This window comes from Aotus nancymaae, unplaced genomic scaffold (genome assembly GCF_030222135.1).
Source record: "Aotus nancymaae isolate 86718 unplaced genomic scaffold, 86718_ANA_hifiasm-v0.15.2.pri h1tg000067l, whole genome shotgun sequence".
Lineage (NCBI taxonomy): Eukaryota > Metazoa > Chordata > Mammalia > Primates > Aotidae > Aotus > Aotus nancymaae.
In genome coordinates this window covers 36,990,929-37,006,899 of record NW_026988482.1, presented here as the reverse complement: position 1 = coordinate 37,006,899, position 15,971 = coordinate 36,990,929, and the positions used below count along the sequence as shown (strand labels likewise).

Sequence of the window (15,971 nt, the reverse complement as noted above, 5' to 3'; positions counted from 1 at the left end):
TACTTTAATGGTTTTATGTTCAAGTAAATTTGCAAAGGGTTTTATTAAACATACTGTCTGTATATATACATCAGGCATACACATATCTGCGTACATGTGCACACACTCATAGAATGGCTGCGTGCACATGCACACTTTATGTGTATCTATTGATATCTATTGTAGTCAATCTAAGAGTACTGCCTATTAAAACAAATCTTCAGGTGGTCCTAGCTTCAGCATCTTGGATTTCTCCAAACATAAAAATTATTGACGTTTTTTTAAAGGTGCATAAAAATATTGGTAGAAATTATTTTATTTCTGTATCATATGTCATAAACAGCCAGAATTTCCCTAGATTTGGTGAGCGTTCCACCCAAAAGGACAGTGCTCTCTATTTTCAAAGCAAGAGATTTCAAAAATTTGCCTCAAGTGGGATTTCCTGCAGATTTGTATTAATGTGCAGGCTTGTCTGTTACTAGAAAATGTATGTAAGTGTGTGATGTGTGTATGTGGGTGTATGTGTCAAGTGGGTAATAAGCATAGGATGAGGAATTTGCAAATTGATGTGTAAATGTGAATATCAACTAATAAAAAATAGTAACCTATGCATATTTACTATCAAAATGCAAATACCTCGCTCTACACATATTACCCAAAAATATATACACAGTATGTTTGTAGAAATGCCTGAAAGTCTATGAATGAAATTATGATAGTCTATGAAATTACTAACAGGTCAGATGCCCAAAAGCACGGAAGTCAGTTTTGTCAAACACTCTTTCTCTAAACATTTATTGCTCTAGACCAGGCAACGGGGCTGTCAGCACCTAAGCTCGCACAGCTCCTTAATCTGAGTGTTGACTATTCTCTGCCTGATCCACATGCTTATGTTTCCCACAGCCCCACCTTCAGGCTCTAATCACATCCAGTCACATTTCCACCAGGGTATGGCAGAGACAATGGAGTTTTCCATTGACTTGAATCGGGGAAACCCATTTTCACACTAGCCATCAGGCCTTGTTAGACTGAGACTTTCAATACCTGGCTAATCTTACCCTGTCCCACTCATCACCCTTATATCCCATTGGCTAGAACACTTTTTTTGCATAGTATCTCACTGAATTTATTTTTCATTAGTAAATCCTAAATTACTAATGACCTGATGTGTTCATTACCTACTTAAGAAATGCATAAAATAATATTAAGAAACTTTTTTTAATTAGCAATCTCCTATGATTTTGTTTAAGTCTGCCCTCTTCCTCCCACCCCCTGCTATGTGCCAGAAACTTTCCTATTTAGTAATAGGTAATTCTTTCTAGTAAGAAGCATCCTGAAGCCAAAATATACCTGCTTCAGATGAAGAGATGAAAATGTTTTGGCAGTTATTTTGCAAATGTATGTACCTACTTGGGGAATCCTACTAAGTAATGTTTATTTCACTATATCCCATGTGCTCTGACTCTGAGGCTTCAATGTTTGAAGGGGGCTAAACATGAAATGCAAGTTCCCCTGTGAATTCAGACTGAATCCAAGCAGTTTCATTGACCAAGAAAACCTTTACATTTTGGCTGGGCACGGTGGCTCATGCCTATAATCCCAGTACTTTGGGAGGCTGAGGTGGGCAGATCTCCTGAGGTAAGGAATTTGAGACCACCCTGACCAACATAGTGAAACCCCATCTCTACCAAAAGTACAAAAATTAGCCAGGCGTGGTGGCGGGTACCTGTAATCCCAGCTACTTGGGAGGCTAAGGCAGGAGGATCACTTGAACCCAGGAAGCAGAGGTTGCAGTGAGCCAAGATTGCGCCACTGGACTCAAGCTTGGGCAACAGAGTGAGACTCGGTCTCAAAAAAAAAGAAAGAAAAGAAAAGACAGAAAATAGAAGAAAACCTCCTTTATGTTTTAAATATTACTTTTTTCCCCCAAGAAAAAACTTTGTAATTTTTGGAACATGATGACTGTCAAATTCATGAACTCAGCTCTGAAAAGAGAGCAACGTAAGTCAGGGTTCAGGTTCTTCTTGAGCTGGGTAAAAATACAACACTTTCAATATAAGAGAAACTAAAAAAAAAAAAAAAAATTAAGTACATTGTAACTGATAAAATTTCGGTTGTAACAAACAGTAGCATAAACTACCACAACCTGTTCAATAATCTACTCCTAACACCATTTTAACAATTATTATTCCTGACTAATGGCCCAGGCATATCCAACTTTTCCTTTCTATCTCCACCCTGGACAACTTGAAGCAGACATTTGACTCTGCTTTTTCAAAATGAACATTCTAGCCTACACAGGCCTGCAGTGAATAAATTAGGCTGTAGCATTTAATTAGTAACTAATCTAAAAAACAAATGTAACAGCAATCAATATTAAACTCCTATTAATCTTCCCACTTCAGGTAGCATGAATACAATCTAGTGAGTGATATAGGACATTTATGCTGTCTTTAAAGAACATGTGTACAAAATGTCACTAAATTTGAAATGGGGTGTCATAGACTTAATATAGCTTCATATGCAAATTTGAAGCTGGAGCACTGCTTTTTTCTAATATGTATCATAATGATGGTGATAATAATAAAATGGCTTTATGGTTTGCTCACTACTAATTACATGGCACTTAACATTTGCATGAATTCTTTAAAAAAAAAATGATAACTATTCTCAATTTCTTATCCACTAGTTCTAATGGCCATAAAAGTAGCCTGCCACTTTCGCTGAATTTTAACACAAACTCTTGTACTACAGAAAATGTAGGCCGATTAATCACTCCTGCCAAAAAGCTTGAAGATACAATACGTCTTGCTGAACTAGTCATTGAAGTTCTTCAGCAAAATGAGGAGCACCATGCCGAGGTGAGCAGGCTTGGTGGGAAGTGTATCTTACGGTTCCTTAGCTGACCTTGCAGAGCTGACTTTCCCAGCCAGATTGTGAATAAGATGCCTTAACACCCATTTTATTTTAACTGGGATTGCAAAGAGAATGAAAGTGGAAGTTTTGCGAGAAGTCTTTGGAAGGTTATTTTGAACAACCAAAAGGTGGTTGCATGTTGTATGTTTCAGCCTAAGTTTTCAGATGTTTCTAGCAACGAACAAATGAGGTGAGTGATTTTTAATCATTCAAACAGCTTCTGGTTACTATTGTTCAGAACACACAAAATAGTTTTTGTTTTTTTGTGGTTGTTTTTGTTGCCACCACTGTTGTTTTTATTAGTTATTTGGTATGTGGACCACAGGCCTTCTTTCTCAATTTATCTCTGTAACTTACTCTGCTTGTATGAGTCTTCATTTTTTTTTTTTTAATCTTAGATTGCCTGGGTTGTTAAATGCAGTGACAGAAGCAAATTATTCTGTGTTGTTCAACTTGTCGATTCTCCAACATACATCTAAATAAAGATAGCTTACTCTTTTTTTGACAAACCACTATCAAAATGATCCTTTTGATAATAATTATAAACCAAGGGATTTCAAGGCTAACTAAATCCCAAACCTATAAGGACTTAAACAACCTGACACCTCCAAGGAAAGATTCCAAGATTTCATGATGGTTAAATGGTTTTATCAATGCTCGTTTCAAAATTGAGATTTAAAATAATCTCTCTCAGAATAATCTTTTTGAAAATTGCATAATTCTTCCTCTTTCTCTACATTCAGATTTATAGCAAAGGGGAAAAATTACATTTCCTAAAAGTAATTTCTCAAGCACCTAAAATGATCATTCCATGACTAAATGGAAATTACCAGTATAGTTAAATAATATATAATACACCATAAATCCAACCATCCCGACTAATGCCTGATTGCATATTTAAATTTCCTCCCTGTTTTTCTACTATTTTATTCAATCTTGGCTGATCGTGGCAGGGGAAAGAGGTATGTGACTCAACCGAATGAACCAGCCACCTGCTGTCATACTTTGTGCATGCCCTTACAATACCATGTCTTCTAATGGGACTTTTCCTAGTGCTCCTGCTTTCTAACACTGCCCCAAGGAATGTAACAGCAACTTCCAGTGGACTGCTTGTGAAATGGGTGACCCTCCACAGCAGGGTCAATGTGGGTGATTCTCTTGTGCGTGCATGAAGCAATTGATATACTTAACAACGACTGCAGTTACATCCCAACAGAACGCCTCCTACCTGCCTTGATTCTGTCCTTAGCCTGGTGTAGTTTCCTATGTCTGTCTGTATTTACCTTTATTACAGCAGATGAGTACCAAACTTAGTAACCAGTAGCTTACCGGAGTGATACTAATCTTCCTCAACAACTGTCTCTATGTGAATCATATATACAGTATTTATATATAGAGAGAGTGCTGAAGAATTTTTCCCTGAAATTTACCCCCTCAAAGAATGGGATAAGACCCCTTGAGTCAGGTAGAACTAACTCATACAGCATCTATCAGCAACGCACAGCCATGAGTGATACGGAAAAGCAAATCGTAACCTCCAAACATGTAAACTTAGGACTGACTTGTAAGGGCATAAAATTCAGTGGGGTTAGAATATTTTTTTCTATGCTATCCTATAGGATGTTCTTTTCAGATTGCCAGCATCTGGGGTTCCGGTGATGGTAAGTGTGTTCTTCCCAGGTGTCTTCAAAGTCATCTCCAGAGGCATAGAGGGGCTCCAGCCTGCCCTCCTCTAATCTGAGTGGTTAAGGCTCTTCTCATGATGCTGGACCAAACCCACACATTGTCGAAGACCTAGATACAAAGAGGACAGTTTTCTCAGTCACAGTTGTGCTTTTAAGTGAATCATAGAAGACAAAAAATGACAGATATACTTGATTTATAATCAGGTTATTTTTGGAGGCTGCTACAGGCTAAGAAAGGATGTATATTTGTCTAAATTACTCAAAAGAAACACCAAAGGAGAGCTTATATGCTAAAGAAGTCACTTTTGGCTTTTCCAAAAAACACTTTTTCACTGTTAATCCATATCCTAAACTGCCCTAATAACCATCATCACAAAATATTTTAATCTTATATATTCAAAAGCCATTCAAAGTAAATAAATAGGGTAGACATAAACTCAATTCTGTTCCCATGACTAACTTTAAAACCTAGTAATGAAAACTTTAGCATACTGTAGAGCACATGAGACCAAATTTTCTTTTAGATACATGTACATGATTCTTTCTATAATTAGTAATTTTACCCAATCACAAAATCTTCTCCATCAATCAAAAGCTACCTAGTGAGCATCTTCTATTTGCTGAGCACTGAAGCAACTACCTTGCTGCTTTTTGAAAGACAACCAGGCATAAGGCAGGCTGTCCTTCAAGCAATAGAATGCAGAGTATCCAGGAGCTTAGGCTCTGTACCAGAGAAGTCTGGCTTTGAATCCCAGCTTTGCCTCTTCTCTTCCAGGATAACTTCTCTTATCCTGCAAAGTGGAGGTAACAATAGATGGTCATCATTAGGGTGGAAAGCCATGTTCAGTAAAGCATCTGGTGTTGTTCCTGGCACACAGCACTCCACAGAGCTTGGCTCTTGTGTTATTAGGAACAAAAATTGCTAAGAATTTGTTCCTAATAACACAAATATAAGAATATCTGATTATCAAAGTGATAAAACCTATGTGGAAAGTACCAAATGAACAGAATAAACAGAATGTGTTGAGAGTGGATTCATTTCAAGGTAGAGTGGGCCAGAAAGGCACTACCACCTGTTACCAACTTTCACTTACAGATTGCAATCACATGGACAGCTCTTAAAAATTCAGATCTCCAGGTCTTGCCCCAGCTCAATTTATTGGAATCTTTCGGGGAGGTGCTGAGCATAGGTAATTTTTAAAAGCTGCCCAGGTGATTCCAGTGTACAACCAGGGTCAAGACTGGCTGAAGTACAGGGGAAGAGGTGGCATTAGCTCTGGCACACTAAACATGGAGTTTTTGTTCCCCAAAAGATAAAGTAAGACAAATTTTTTCTACTCATCAGTACTCACTATCATATTCTCTGGGTGTTCAGTAAAGTTAAAAAAAAAAAAAAAAAACACTAAATCCTAAGCTTAGATCTTGGCTGTGTGGCCATGCTGTTTGGTGGTACCACGCAAATCAAAGTGAGAAGTAGGCTTGCCTCCTCCACCTAAAAAAAACAATAATCCTTAAAGACATTTTTAATTCCAAGATAAAGTAATTAAATGTCCCAAGAAAAGAAATCTCACCAGCTAAGAATATATCCTATGTACACACATGCAGTATATGACAGCAGTAGTCACATTTATCTCTTAATTGCAGTTTAACTCTGTTTCCAGAGCCTAATCTATTCACACACACACACACACACACACACACACACACACACACACACACATACAAATTATGCCTTCATGTATGGTTGCTACACCTTCCCAATCTCTCTCTATGTATACGTATGTATATGTATATATGTATTGTGGTATATAGAGGAGTACATATATACATGTTAGTTTGTGTGCAAAATGTGCAGTGCGTTTGATGTAGACTGTACCCCTAAAGCACACATCTTTGTCTTTGAATAATAAGAAGTTCTGGGTAAGTATTTAGAAGCCAAAGTATAACTCCTTATTCTCCTTATTGTCTTTGGAAAAGGTTTATAAGACTTGAGATGCTCACGAACATTGTGAGTTAGCTCAAGTACAAAAATAGCATTCACCTGTATGAGCAAGCATGAAATAAATATTTAAGCCTGGTCTTTCCCAGCCCAGTCACACAGACTCGGTTCATTTAATTGGAATGACACTTTGGCTTTCTGGTTGTACTGCCCTTGCTAGAATCATTTTCTCCTTCTTGGAGAGTCAGGTTGATTATAAGGTTTTGAAAAGAATTCCCTTGAATGTACAAAAATCACTCTGGTCCTCACTGCCACAGTCCCCAAATTTAAATTCTTTTGGTTCACAAGATCCTTAAACTGTTCCACTAGACTCTAATAGCAATGATTCATATCACAGTAGTCATTGTTCTTTGTAAGGTTATTAATATCTAAATGATTATTAATGCAAGGATGGTAGATATTTGCTCAATAATATATTAAATTGCTAAGTTCTCTAAAGATCATAGAAGTGGCACTTCTTATGACCTCTGGTTTACAACTTTTAAGTAAAAAAGTTGGTAAGAGGCCAGTGCAGTGGCTCACACCTGTAATCCCAGCACTTTGGGAGGCCAAAGCAGGTGGACCACCTGAGACCAGGAATTTGAGACCAGCCTGGCCAACATGGTGAAACCCTGTCTCTACTAAAAGTAAAAATAAAAATAAAATTACCTGGGCTTGGAGGTGGGTGCCTGTAATTCCAGCTACTCAGGAGATTGAGGCAGGAGAATAGCTTGAACTTGGGAGACGGAGGCTGCAGGGAGGTAGTGAGCCAGGATTGTGCCATTGCTCTCCAGCCTGGGTAACAAGAGCGAAACTCTGTCTCAAAAAAAAAAAAAAAAAAAAAACTGGTAAGAGCCAAGTATGAGATTGGGTTAAAGAGCTTTTAATTTCAAACATTTGAGCTTGGTTTTTTTGTTTTTTTTTTTTTCTTCTGTCATTCTAGAGCAAATTGTGTCTGGGAAGGCAACTCAATCTTCCCAGTAACTTTTCTTGGACTCACCCCGAAGATGTAAAGTTAGTCCAATAACTAAAGAATAAACACTAACCCACATTTAGTGTACCGTTGTGAATTTTTCAACTATTTGGGATAAGGATTAATGAGAGTCAGCCCTCCATATGGGGGTGGAGATGGAACTTCATCTAGAAAGTTCCGGGACTTAAATGGTCTCTGCCTAAAAGGCTGGTGGCTGGGAAAGTTCTGGGGGTGGCATGGAGGGTTTCTTTCTCTACTGGACGTAGCTAGGTAGTCAGTGGAGTAAGCCCTAAACTCCAGGGCTTTCATCTGCAGGTGGTAAAACTACAATAAAACCTCATCGGTTCAGATCCAAATACTTGGAATCTGTGACAATTCGATTGCAGATGTGACTCTTAATTTTTCTCATGTAATATATTTTACTTGATCTCAACTTTCTCAGGAAATTCTAAAGACTCTTCTTACAAGTTAGAGGACTCCAATACCCTTTTTCCATCCTAGGATCTACAAAATTAAATCTACTGTTTCTTTGACTTCAATATATAAGTCAACTTATCTATAATTACTAGATGCTAAAAAAACTTTTACACTTATGCATTAATATAACTAATGTAGACTTCATGAATACTTTTTACTTTAGTGTCCAATTATAGGCTGCATTCAAAAACAGTAAAGGATATCTCTTTTTAGAAAGCCCAATAAGTTAGGCTTTTTTTGCTGACAGGCCAGCATCTCCCCTCTCCCATTACTCTGAATCAGTGAGGTTTTACTGTAAATTAAAATGGAAACAGCAGGTGTCTATTTCCAGCCAAGCCAACCTTGCAGAATGGTCCATGACTTGATTTTTTTCATTTAATTTGCAAACCAGCCACATGTTGATAAAGGAGAAGTAAGTAAAGTGAAATCTCATGAAAGAAGAGAGGTGGACCTTTATTCTGCCTCCTAGTGGCTGTTAGAATATCTCTCTAATAACTAATAGATCACAGAAGAGCTTGGCCATTGAACAAACCCTTTCATTTATGGAATTATTTCCATAATCATCTTTCATATTTTCAAATGCCTTTCCATCTTTTTTTCTTTTTCTCTTTTCTTTTTTTTCTTTTTTCTTTTTCTTTCTTTTTTTTTTTTTTTTTTTGTGAATGCTCCGGAAAGTGTTTCCAATGTAAATACTTTGCGGCATTGAATGGGGAGGTGGGGGACCAGAAGGGGCTGGCAACTTGTTTTTGTTTTTCTGCTGTCTTTGAAATCGGCAAAACAGGGCCTGTTGACACTGCCACTCATTCTGCATGCTCCCTGCCAGAAATGATTAGTCAACATGCATGCATGCCTTTGAATTGAATTCACATCTGGCCCAGTCTGATGTGAATGTCACCCCTGAGACCCTGCACAATGATTTCCAAGGGCCCATGTGCATGAAAATGAGTTACTTCACTGATATTTTTTGGTTTTCAATGTACATATGTGTCCAACCCCCAGAAAAATAAGTCCTGATCTTACTCAGTGTTTTCTAGACTAAGCCTGATGTTTCCTCCAGACTGGATACAAAACCAAAGGCTCCTTGCTTAAAAGATTTCAACTCTAAAGTTTTGTGACAATTGCAACAATGGTTTTCTTTGACTTAGTATGAAATAGGAGTAACATTTCCAATGTGTAGGGAAACGTGAGTTTTTGAGTTTTTGTATGAGACCGTAGACAAGCCCCAGATATGTAGATATAAGTGAACAATAATTTCAAATTTTCAAGTTAGACCAGCAGAAAACCCATAAACACAGTGAAGAAACTCCCAGATTTTAATACCTTAGAGCAAGAACTAGCCAACAACGATGACAAAGAGCATGACTCAAAACATACTGAATTATTGTAAATTGAACAGAAGTTCCACGTCTGTCATTTCTACTGCAGCATCCTCTGACCCACATGTCAGAATAAAGGCTCTCTATGGCAGGCCTGGAATCACACAAAGCACTGCCTTAGACACTTAGAGACCCAATTGTATCAAAAATTCTGTTCTCTTTACAATAAAATTACCAAACCCTGCTGGATGCGCCATTAATTTTGAACAGTGAGGGCTGGAGTTCACATCTCATGTCCAAGAAAGAAGCTCATCACCTCTTTGTCTATTGTTTTTCTGCCAAATTTCAAAGGCCTTTGCATGGTGGTCAGATTTAATGGTGGAGCATGCGGAGACGTTCCTGTCACTCTTTGCAGTAGACATGGATGCAGCATTAGAGGTGCAACCGCCAGACACATGGGACAGTTTTCCACTGTTTCAGCTGCTGAATGATTTTCTCCGTACTGACTGTATGTATCATCTTTGACTATTTGACTTTCCTAAGTAGTGTGCAGATAAACAGATTGCTAAGATGTCTTTATTCCAAGCAGACTTAGCAGGCTTAACATAGCTCTTCATGGTTTTATTATTACTAACCCCACCCCCCAAAAAAGAAACATACAGCTGAAGGGTATTCCCTTTCTTCCAAAAAGTGTCCTGTTCTAGGGAAGCTCTCTCTTAACTAGACAGAAGTACCTGAGAGTACTGTGAGAAGAGATACCCATTTATTGTGTCTTATTGGCTCTCAAATTAATTAACCTCTTCATATTTTGCGATTTTTATCAAAAGACGTGTTATAGACAAAAAACAATTTCCAACTGAGTAACGTGTCAAGCATTTCAGAGTATTTTATAGTGACAACAGCCATAAAATAGACCTTCCTCCCTAGAGAGGGTGATGAAGGAGGGGAGAGTATAAACAGTGTTCTTTCTTCCTGGTAACTTAATGGGAGAAAGGGAAGTGGGTGCAAGAAAAACAGAAAAAAATGGTGAGGATTGTTGTTTTTGTTGTTTAAGTTGCATGATCATTTTTCCTTTTAGGAGATCAATGCAAAGGGGTAAAGCGTTTTTTAATTTCATTTCAATGCTTTTTATGTACTTTTTTCCTTCTCTTTTTGGCTTCCTTAGAAGCAATATATTTAATGTAGAAGACAATCAATCACGTGTGTGTGTGTGTGTGTGTGTGTGTGTGTTGTACATTGATAAAGTAGCTCTGGGTTCTTAACAACCTTTTGCTTATCTATTCTAGATAATTTGTGCAATGGAAAATTTCACAAACACCTGCAAGACCTGTTTGCCCCACTTGTTGTTAGATATGTGGATCTGATGGAGTCCTCAATTGCACAATCCATTCACAGGGGCTTTGAGCGGGAGTCATGGGAACCAGTCAAGTAAGGAAACCTTTTTTGATACCACTGGAGTTTGGGTACAAATGGCTGGAGAGTCATAAGAAATGGAACGATGGTGTCATATGAGTCTCATTGTTAGTTTGGACAGAGAGAAACACCATACATTTCTTCTACTATAGTGCTCATAGCTTCCTTGCCCAAATGGCAGGAGGGTGGGGGATGGAAGGGGTGGGCAGGGTGCAGGAAGAGGTTGAAAAATGTTTTATGAAATGCAATCTTTGTTTTATTGCACAAGATAAATAAGTAAGAAGGAATATAAACTTGGCTGTGACATTTGTGTGGTGTGTCTTACTCCAATGGTATTATCTCTAGGAATCAGTGTTTCCCAGAGTGTGTTCAGTAGGATTCTAGGCAGGGAAGTCAGCAAACTTTCTCTATACAAAGCCAGATAGTAAATATTTAGGCTTTTGGAACCACATAATTGCTGTCACAACTACTCAACTCTGTCACTGTAGCACAAAAGCAGTCATAGGCAATATGTGAAAGAACGAGTATAACTGTGTTCCAATAAAACTTTATTAACAAACATGGCCATAGTTTGCCATTCCCTGGTCTAGGCCTTTTAGATGCACCTTTTAAAATGACCTCTATGGCCAAGTATGTTTAGGAAACACTACATATCCCACTAGAAGTTTGTGTAACTGTGTTTAACCTGGATTTTCCTAAATGTATTTGACCACAGAGTGCTTTTTTAAAAATGGGACATATACCCTGCAGGATAAATTATGGGAAATCTTGTGGGTTGCAAGTTTGTCAGTTTCCACAAATGTTTGGCAAATTTTCAATCTTATTTGAAAATGTTTGGCAGGCTTGGTGCCACCTCCACTCCCCAGCTGGGAAGAGGGTTTGACTCGAGGCTCCAGAGGATCAGTCTCAGACTCCCCTTTCTGAAAAGATACAGATTCCTATATGGAGAGTTTGATGGTTATGATTTGATGGTTTGAAAAGCTCCAGTAAAGCCTAGCATTGGATTTTCCCTGTTCGATTCTTTTTTTGTTTTTTTTAAGGAAATCATTTTGTTCATGCTAGTCTTTTATATATTTGTGATGCAGCAAACAGTATAGAGCAAAGTAGAGGGATGTTACAAGCACATTTTAGGAACTCCAGAAAAAATATTCATGAGGCTGTACCTCAATTTGGAAGCCTTTACTTGCAGCCTGTTTCTAAGCAGTTTTCTGAACTGAGACCCTCCTCTAATGTTATACTGTGTAAGACTCTCACTGATAAAGTAATGTAAAATAGGTTTTTCTGCCCCACTTCTACATCTGAGCCCTGAGCCACAAGAGAAGTTTCCCTACTGCGAGCAGGTTAATAAGCAGTAGCTCTTCCTTTGTAAACACCAAGAAATTTAAAATTTAGTTTGTTATTCTCAAGTTTATAACAGTCTCCTAATATGGCCCTACTGACTTTTAACTCATGAGGGTAGAACTGGGTCCCTTAATGGTAAGGCATTAATGAGAGACTGGTTTTTTAAATGCTCAATATAATCAAGACAGTTGTGCTGGAGAATAGCTATTAAGAGGAAAAGGTTAAAATGAGTAATATTTCCTTTTTAAAATAGTAATGGTCTTGAAATAACATTTACTTACTTGCATTTAAATGTGGAGACTGTTATAACTAACCCACATGGAAGAGAACGATTGGTATCCTTCACTGTTCCTTGAAAAGCCCTACATTTAGTGCCCCGTCTTCCGTTTGCTGGCCAGAAGTCAAGAGTTTGAACCTCTGTGAACTTCTTTGATCCCCTGCAAAACTGGAGTTTTAAAAATGTTCCCAGCCAGTGTCTGAGAATTGTTGTGAAAATTTGTGATAATGTCACTAAGTCATTTTATAATGTGTTAAATTTCTCAAAAGTCAAAATACATGACTGCTACTACTTCTTTAGGGGCGTTAAATTATCTTAATACTATCAGAAATAAAGATAGACTCAAAGTCATCTTCACACCTGAAAGTCTTAGTCTAGGAATGTTTTCTTGGGAATTTTTTACCAATCAAAAAAATAAAATCTGAACTCTTGCATGGGCAATTTAAAGGTCTGCAAATTGTGAATAAAGGAATAGTACTTGTGAATTATAACCTGAGAATTATGCAGATGTGTGTGTGTGTTTAGTAGTTTTTTTGCTATCTAAAACTGTGCTGTTAGTGAATATAACTGTGGCTTGTTCAAATCATGCTAAATAGTATATACCTTTCAGAGTATGTGGAGATCTTTAAAAGTGCCAACTAAGGGCTGGGTGTGGTGGTTCATACTTGTAATCCCAACACTTTGGGAGGCCGAGACGAGAGGATCGCTTGAGGCCAGGAGTTCAAGACCAGCCTGGGCAACATAGCCAGACCCCAATCTCTACAAAATAAAAGAAGTAGCCAGACGTGGTGGTGCAGCATGTAGTCCAAGCTACTCAGGAGGCTGAGGTGGGAGGATTGCTTGAGCCCAGGAGTTCAAGGTTACAGTGAGCCATGATCCTTCCACTGTACTCCAACCTGGGTGACAGGGCGAGACCCTATTTCTTTGAAAACAAACAAACAAAAATAGTGCCAACTAAAATATAAGCTAAATTAGTTTTTTTTTAAACCACACACATTTTATTAGCCAATTTTAAAATAGAGTGTGGATGTCACGGAACAGCTTTGCAGAATGGAATAAAATGAAGTGTAAAAAGGAGCTTGGACACATGTTATGTGTTAGGAGGAGTGAGTCTCTCTGTGCTTCCTACAATGTGAATAGAAACAAAATGTGAACTTCCATCTGACCACTTACTGGAGAGTTGATGAAGAAGCAGATTCATTTCTCTTGGATTTTTTTTCCAAGTGAAGAATGATCTTTTTGGAATACTTCTCATCAAGCTCATCCCAAAACGAGAAGCTAACTTAGGTAAACAGATTTAGTTGGCTTAGTCTTTTCAGTTTCTGCCACATGATCTTCCAATATACACACACACACACACACACACACACACACACACACACACACACAGCCTTTCTCTCAAACAATTGTTATCCTCAAGTACTACTGTTCTTCTGCTTTTCAGATTTTATATGCACCTGGTTATTAAGTAAAATGAGAAATACATTGTAATGTTTACTTCAAAATAACATTCAAAATGCTGAGGAAAAATAACAATCTGATAAGAAAATGCTACCAATGTATTGAGTTTGCTAAAAAGAGAATTTAAAATGTTATTTATTCTTCAGATTTTCTTATTTCAAAATATAGCCCTGTAAAAGAAAATAGAGATGTCATTATTTAGGCTTGATACAATTGAAGTTATATAAGTTAAAGAAAAACAAAAACAACAACAGCAAAAATAAAACAATTGAACTTATTTGATGGAAAGGGTAAAATGGCTGAGTCCTATGGCGGCCTTTCCCTAGAATGACAGTCTTCCGTCTCTTCAAAAAAGAAAATGGAGGCTACATCTCTGTTTCCATCAAGCCAGATACGGACATGGTTAGAATCTCTATACATTGGTGGAAAATGTCATTTCATTGCTTCTAACTGCAGCTGAAGATAGCTTCTCAAAGACAAGCCCAAGTTGTCAATAAAATCTGGAGCCCATGGCCCTCTCATGGGTTTCCATCAGGACATGTAGTAGGGTCACAACTCACAGTTGGGCAGTTTGCTCACAATCCTTCTGGCAGCTGTGAATATGAGCCTTTGGTCCCAAGAAGAAATGGACAATATTTCCACCAGCTCTTCAGTGTCAGCTCAGTAGTAATAAGCCATAGTGGCCTTCAATATGAAAAAAAACTAGAAGCAACTAATTCAAAGTCTTACCAAGTCTAGTACCCCCACCACCCTTGCCTACTATCTCTTCCCTGACAAACGATCCCGAAGTCTTTACTTAAACACCTCCAGGCATGGGGAACCTTTGGCTGCATGGTTGCCCACTTCAGGTTAGGACTGCTCTGAGGTAGGAGCCAGGACTTGACTCTGGAGGGGAGGTTCAGACACCAGACCAAATTGAGAACTAGCTAAAACAAGTTTGGGGCAAAAGTAGCTTTCAGTAAGACATGCCCACCAGTGTGCTATGTCAGTTTACTATTGCCATGGAGTTACTACTCATTTCCATGTCAGTGACCTAATGACTCAGACATTACTATCTTTTGCCTAGTAATTTCTTACATAAACCTCTCCTTAATCTCCATGTAATTAAAAGCATGTATAAATATGACTGCAAAACTGCCCTGAGCTGCTACTCTAAGCACACTGCCTGTGGGGAAGCCCTGCTCTGCAGGAGCAGTCACAGCACTGTCACACCACTGGGGTTGTAACACTACCACTTCAATAAAGCAGTTTTATTCCACCTTACCATCAGCTCACCCTTGAATTCTTTCCTGAGTGAAGCCAAGAACCCTCAAGGGCTAAGCTCTACTTTGGGGCTCACTTGCCCTGCATCAGCTCTAAATGGTAGAACTAAACACTGCTTCTTAATATATACACACTGCAAAATTCAGGTTTCTCATTTCTCAAAATACAATTTCTCACTCTGCCTGAGATATGCATATTAAAAAGTATTTTTTAATGTCACCTTTCAAACAGTCCTAGATATCAATCTTTTTTGAAAATAAGTTACATTGTGTATATTTAATGATACAAAACATAATGCCGTGAGATACATATGTGGTAAAATTGTTACTACAGTGGAACATATTAGCATATCAATCATCCTGCTGATAATAAACCATCAGACCAAAGACAATTTAGCAATATGTAGGTGACCTTGTGTCAAATAGACAAGTAATGTACTTGATGTCAGATCTCATGATTCTGCCAATAACTTGCTGGGTGACCTTGGGCCACCAAGTTTTCTGAGTTGTGATCCTCCCTCAATTCACCTCCCTGAGGCTCAGTAGCCTACTTTGTCAAATAAGGACTTTGAACAACCAAAGCTTTTCCAGTGCTAACATTCCTCAAAATATCACTCTCCATAGTCAGACACATATACACATTTGATCATCACTGCCTTCCTAACTCCTACAATAGTGCCTGGAACATAACAGGTGCTCAGTAAATGTTTGTTGATTAATTGTCATATTTGTTAGAGAACCCACACAGGCTAAAAATTGTAAGGATGTCATGGGAAAACTATGGGGATGTTTCCCCAAATGAGGATTTCAATCTAGTTGGATCTGAGCAACATACACACAAGAAAAATGACTTTATGAAATGTCAATATTATGAAAAAAAGAAAAAATGACTT

At 38.0% G+C, this 15,971-nt stretch overlaps 1 protein-coding gene across 16 annotated transcripts in view; it reads left to right on the top strand.

The window, feature by feature from the left end:
• Positions 1 to 15,971, top strand: part of CADPS (calcium dependent secretion activator) — a 472,594-nt gene that overhangs the window by 368,625 nt on the left and 87,998 nt on the right. For 10 of the 16 annotated variants that reach the window (XM_064367295.1, XM_064367286.1, XM_064367289.1 and 7 more), the window contains 4 exons: positions 2,734 to 2,840; positions 8,400 to 8,420; positions 9,676 to 9,832; positions 10,611 to 10,752. In XM_064367295.1, coding sequence (XP_064223365.1) covers positions 2,734 to 2,840; positions 8,400 to 8,420; positions 9,676 to 9,832; positions 10,611 to 10,752 — 427 coding nt within the window. The remainder of the gene's footprint in view (positions 1 to 2,733; positions 2,841 to 8,399; positions 8,421 to 9,675; positions 9,833 to 10,610; positions 10,753 to 15,971) is intronic. The other 6 variants (XM_064367298.1, XM_064367297.1, XM_064367291.1 and 3 more) reach the window with 1 other exon arrangement.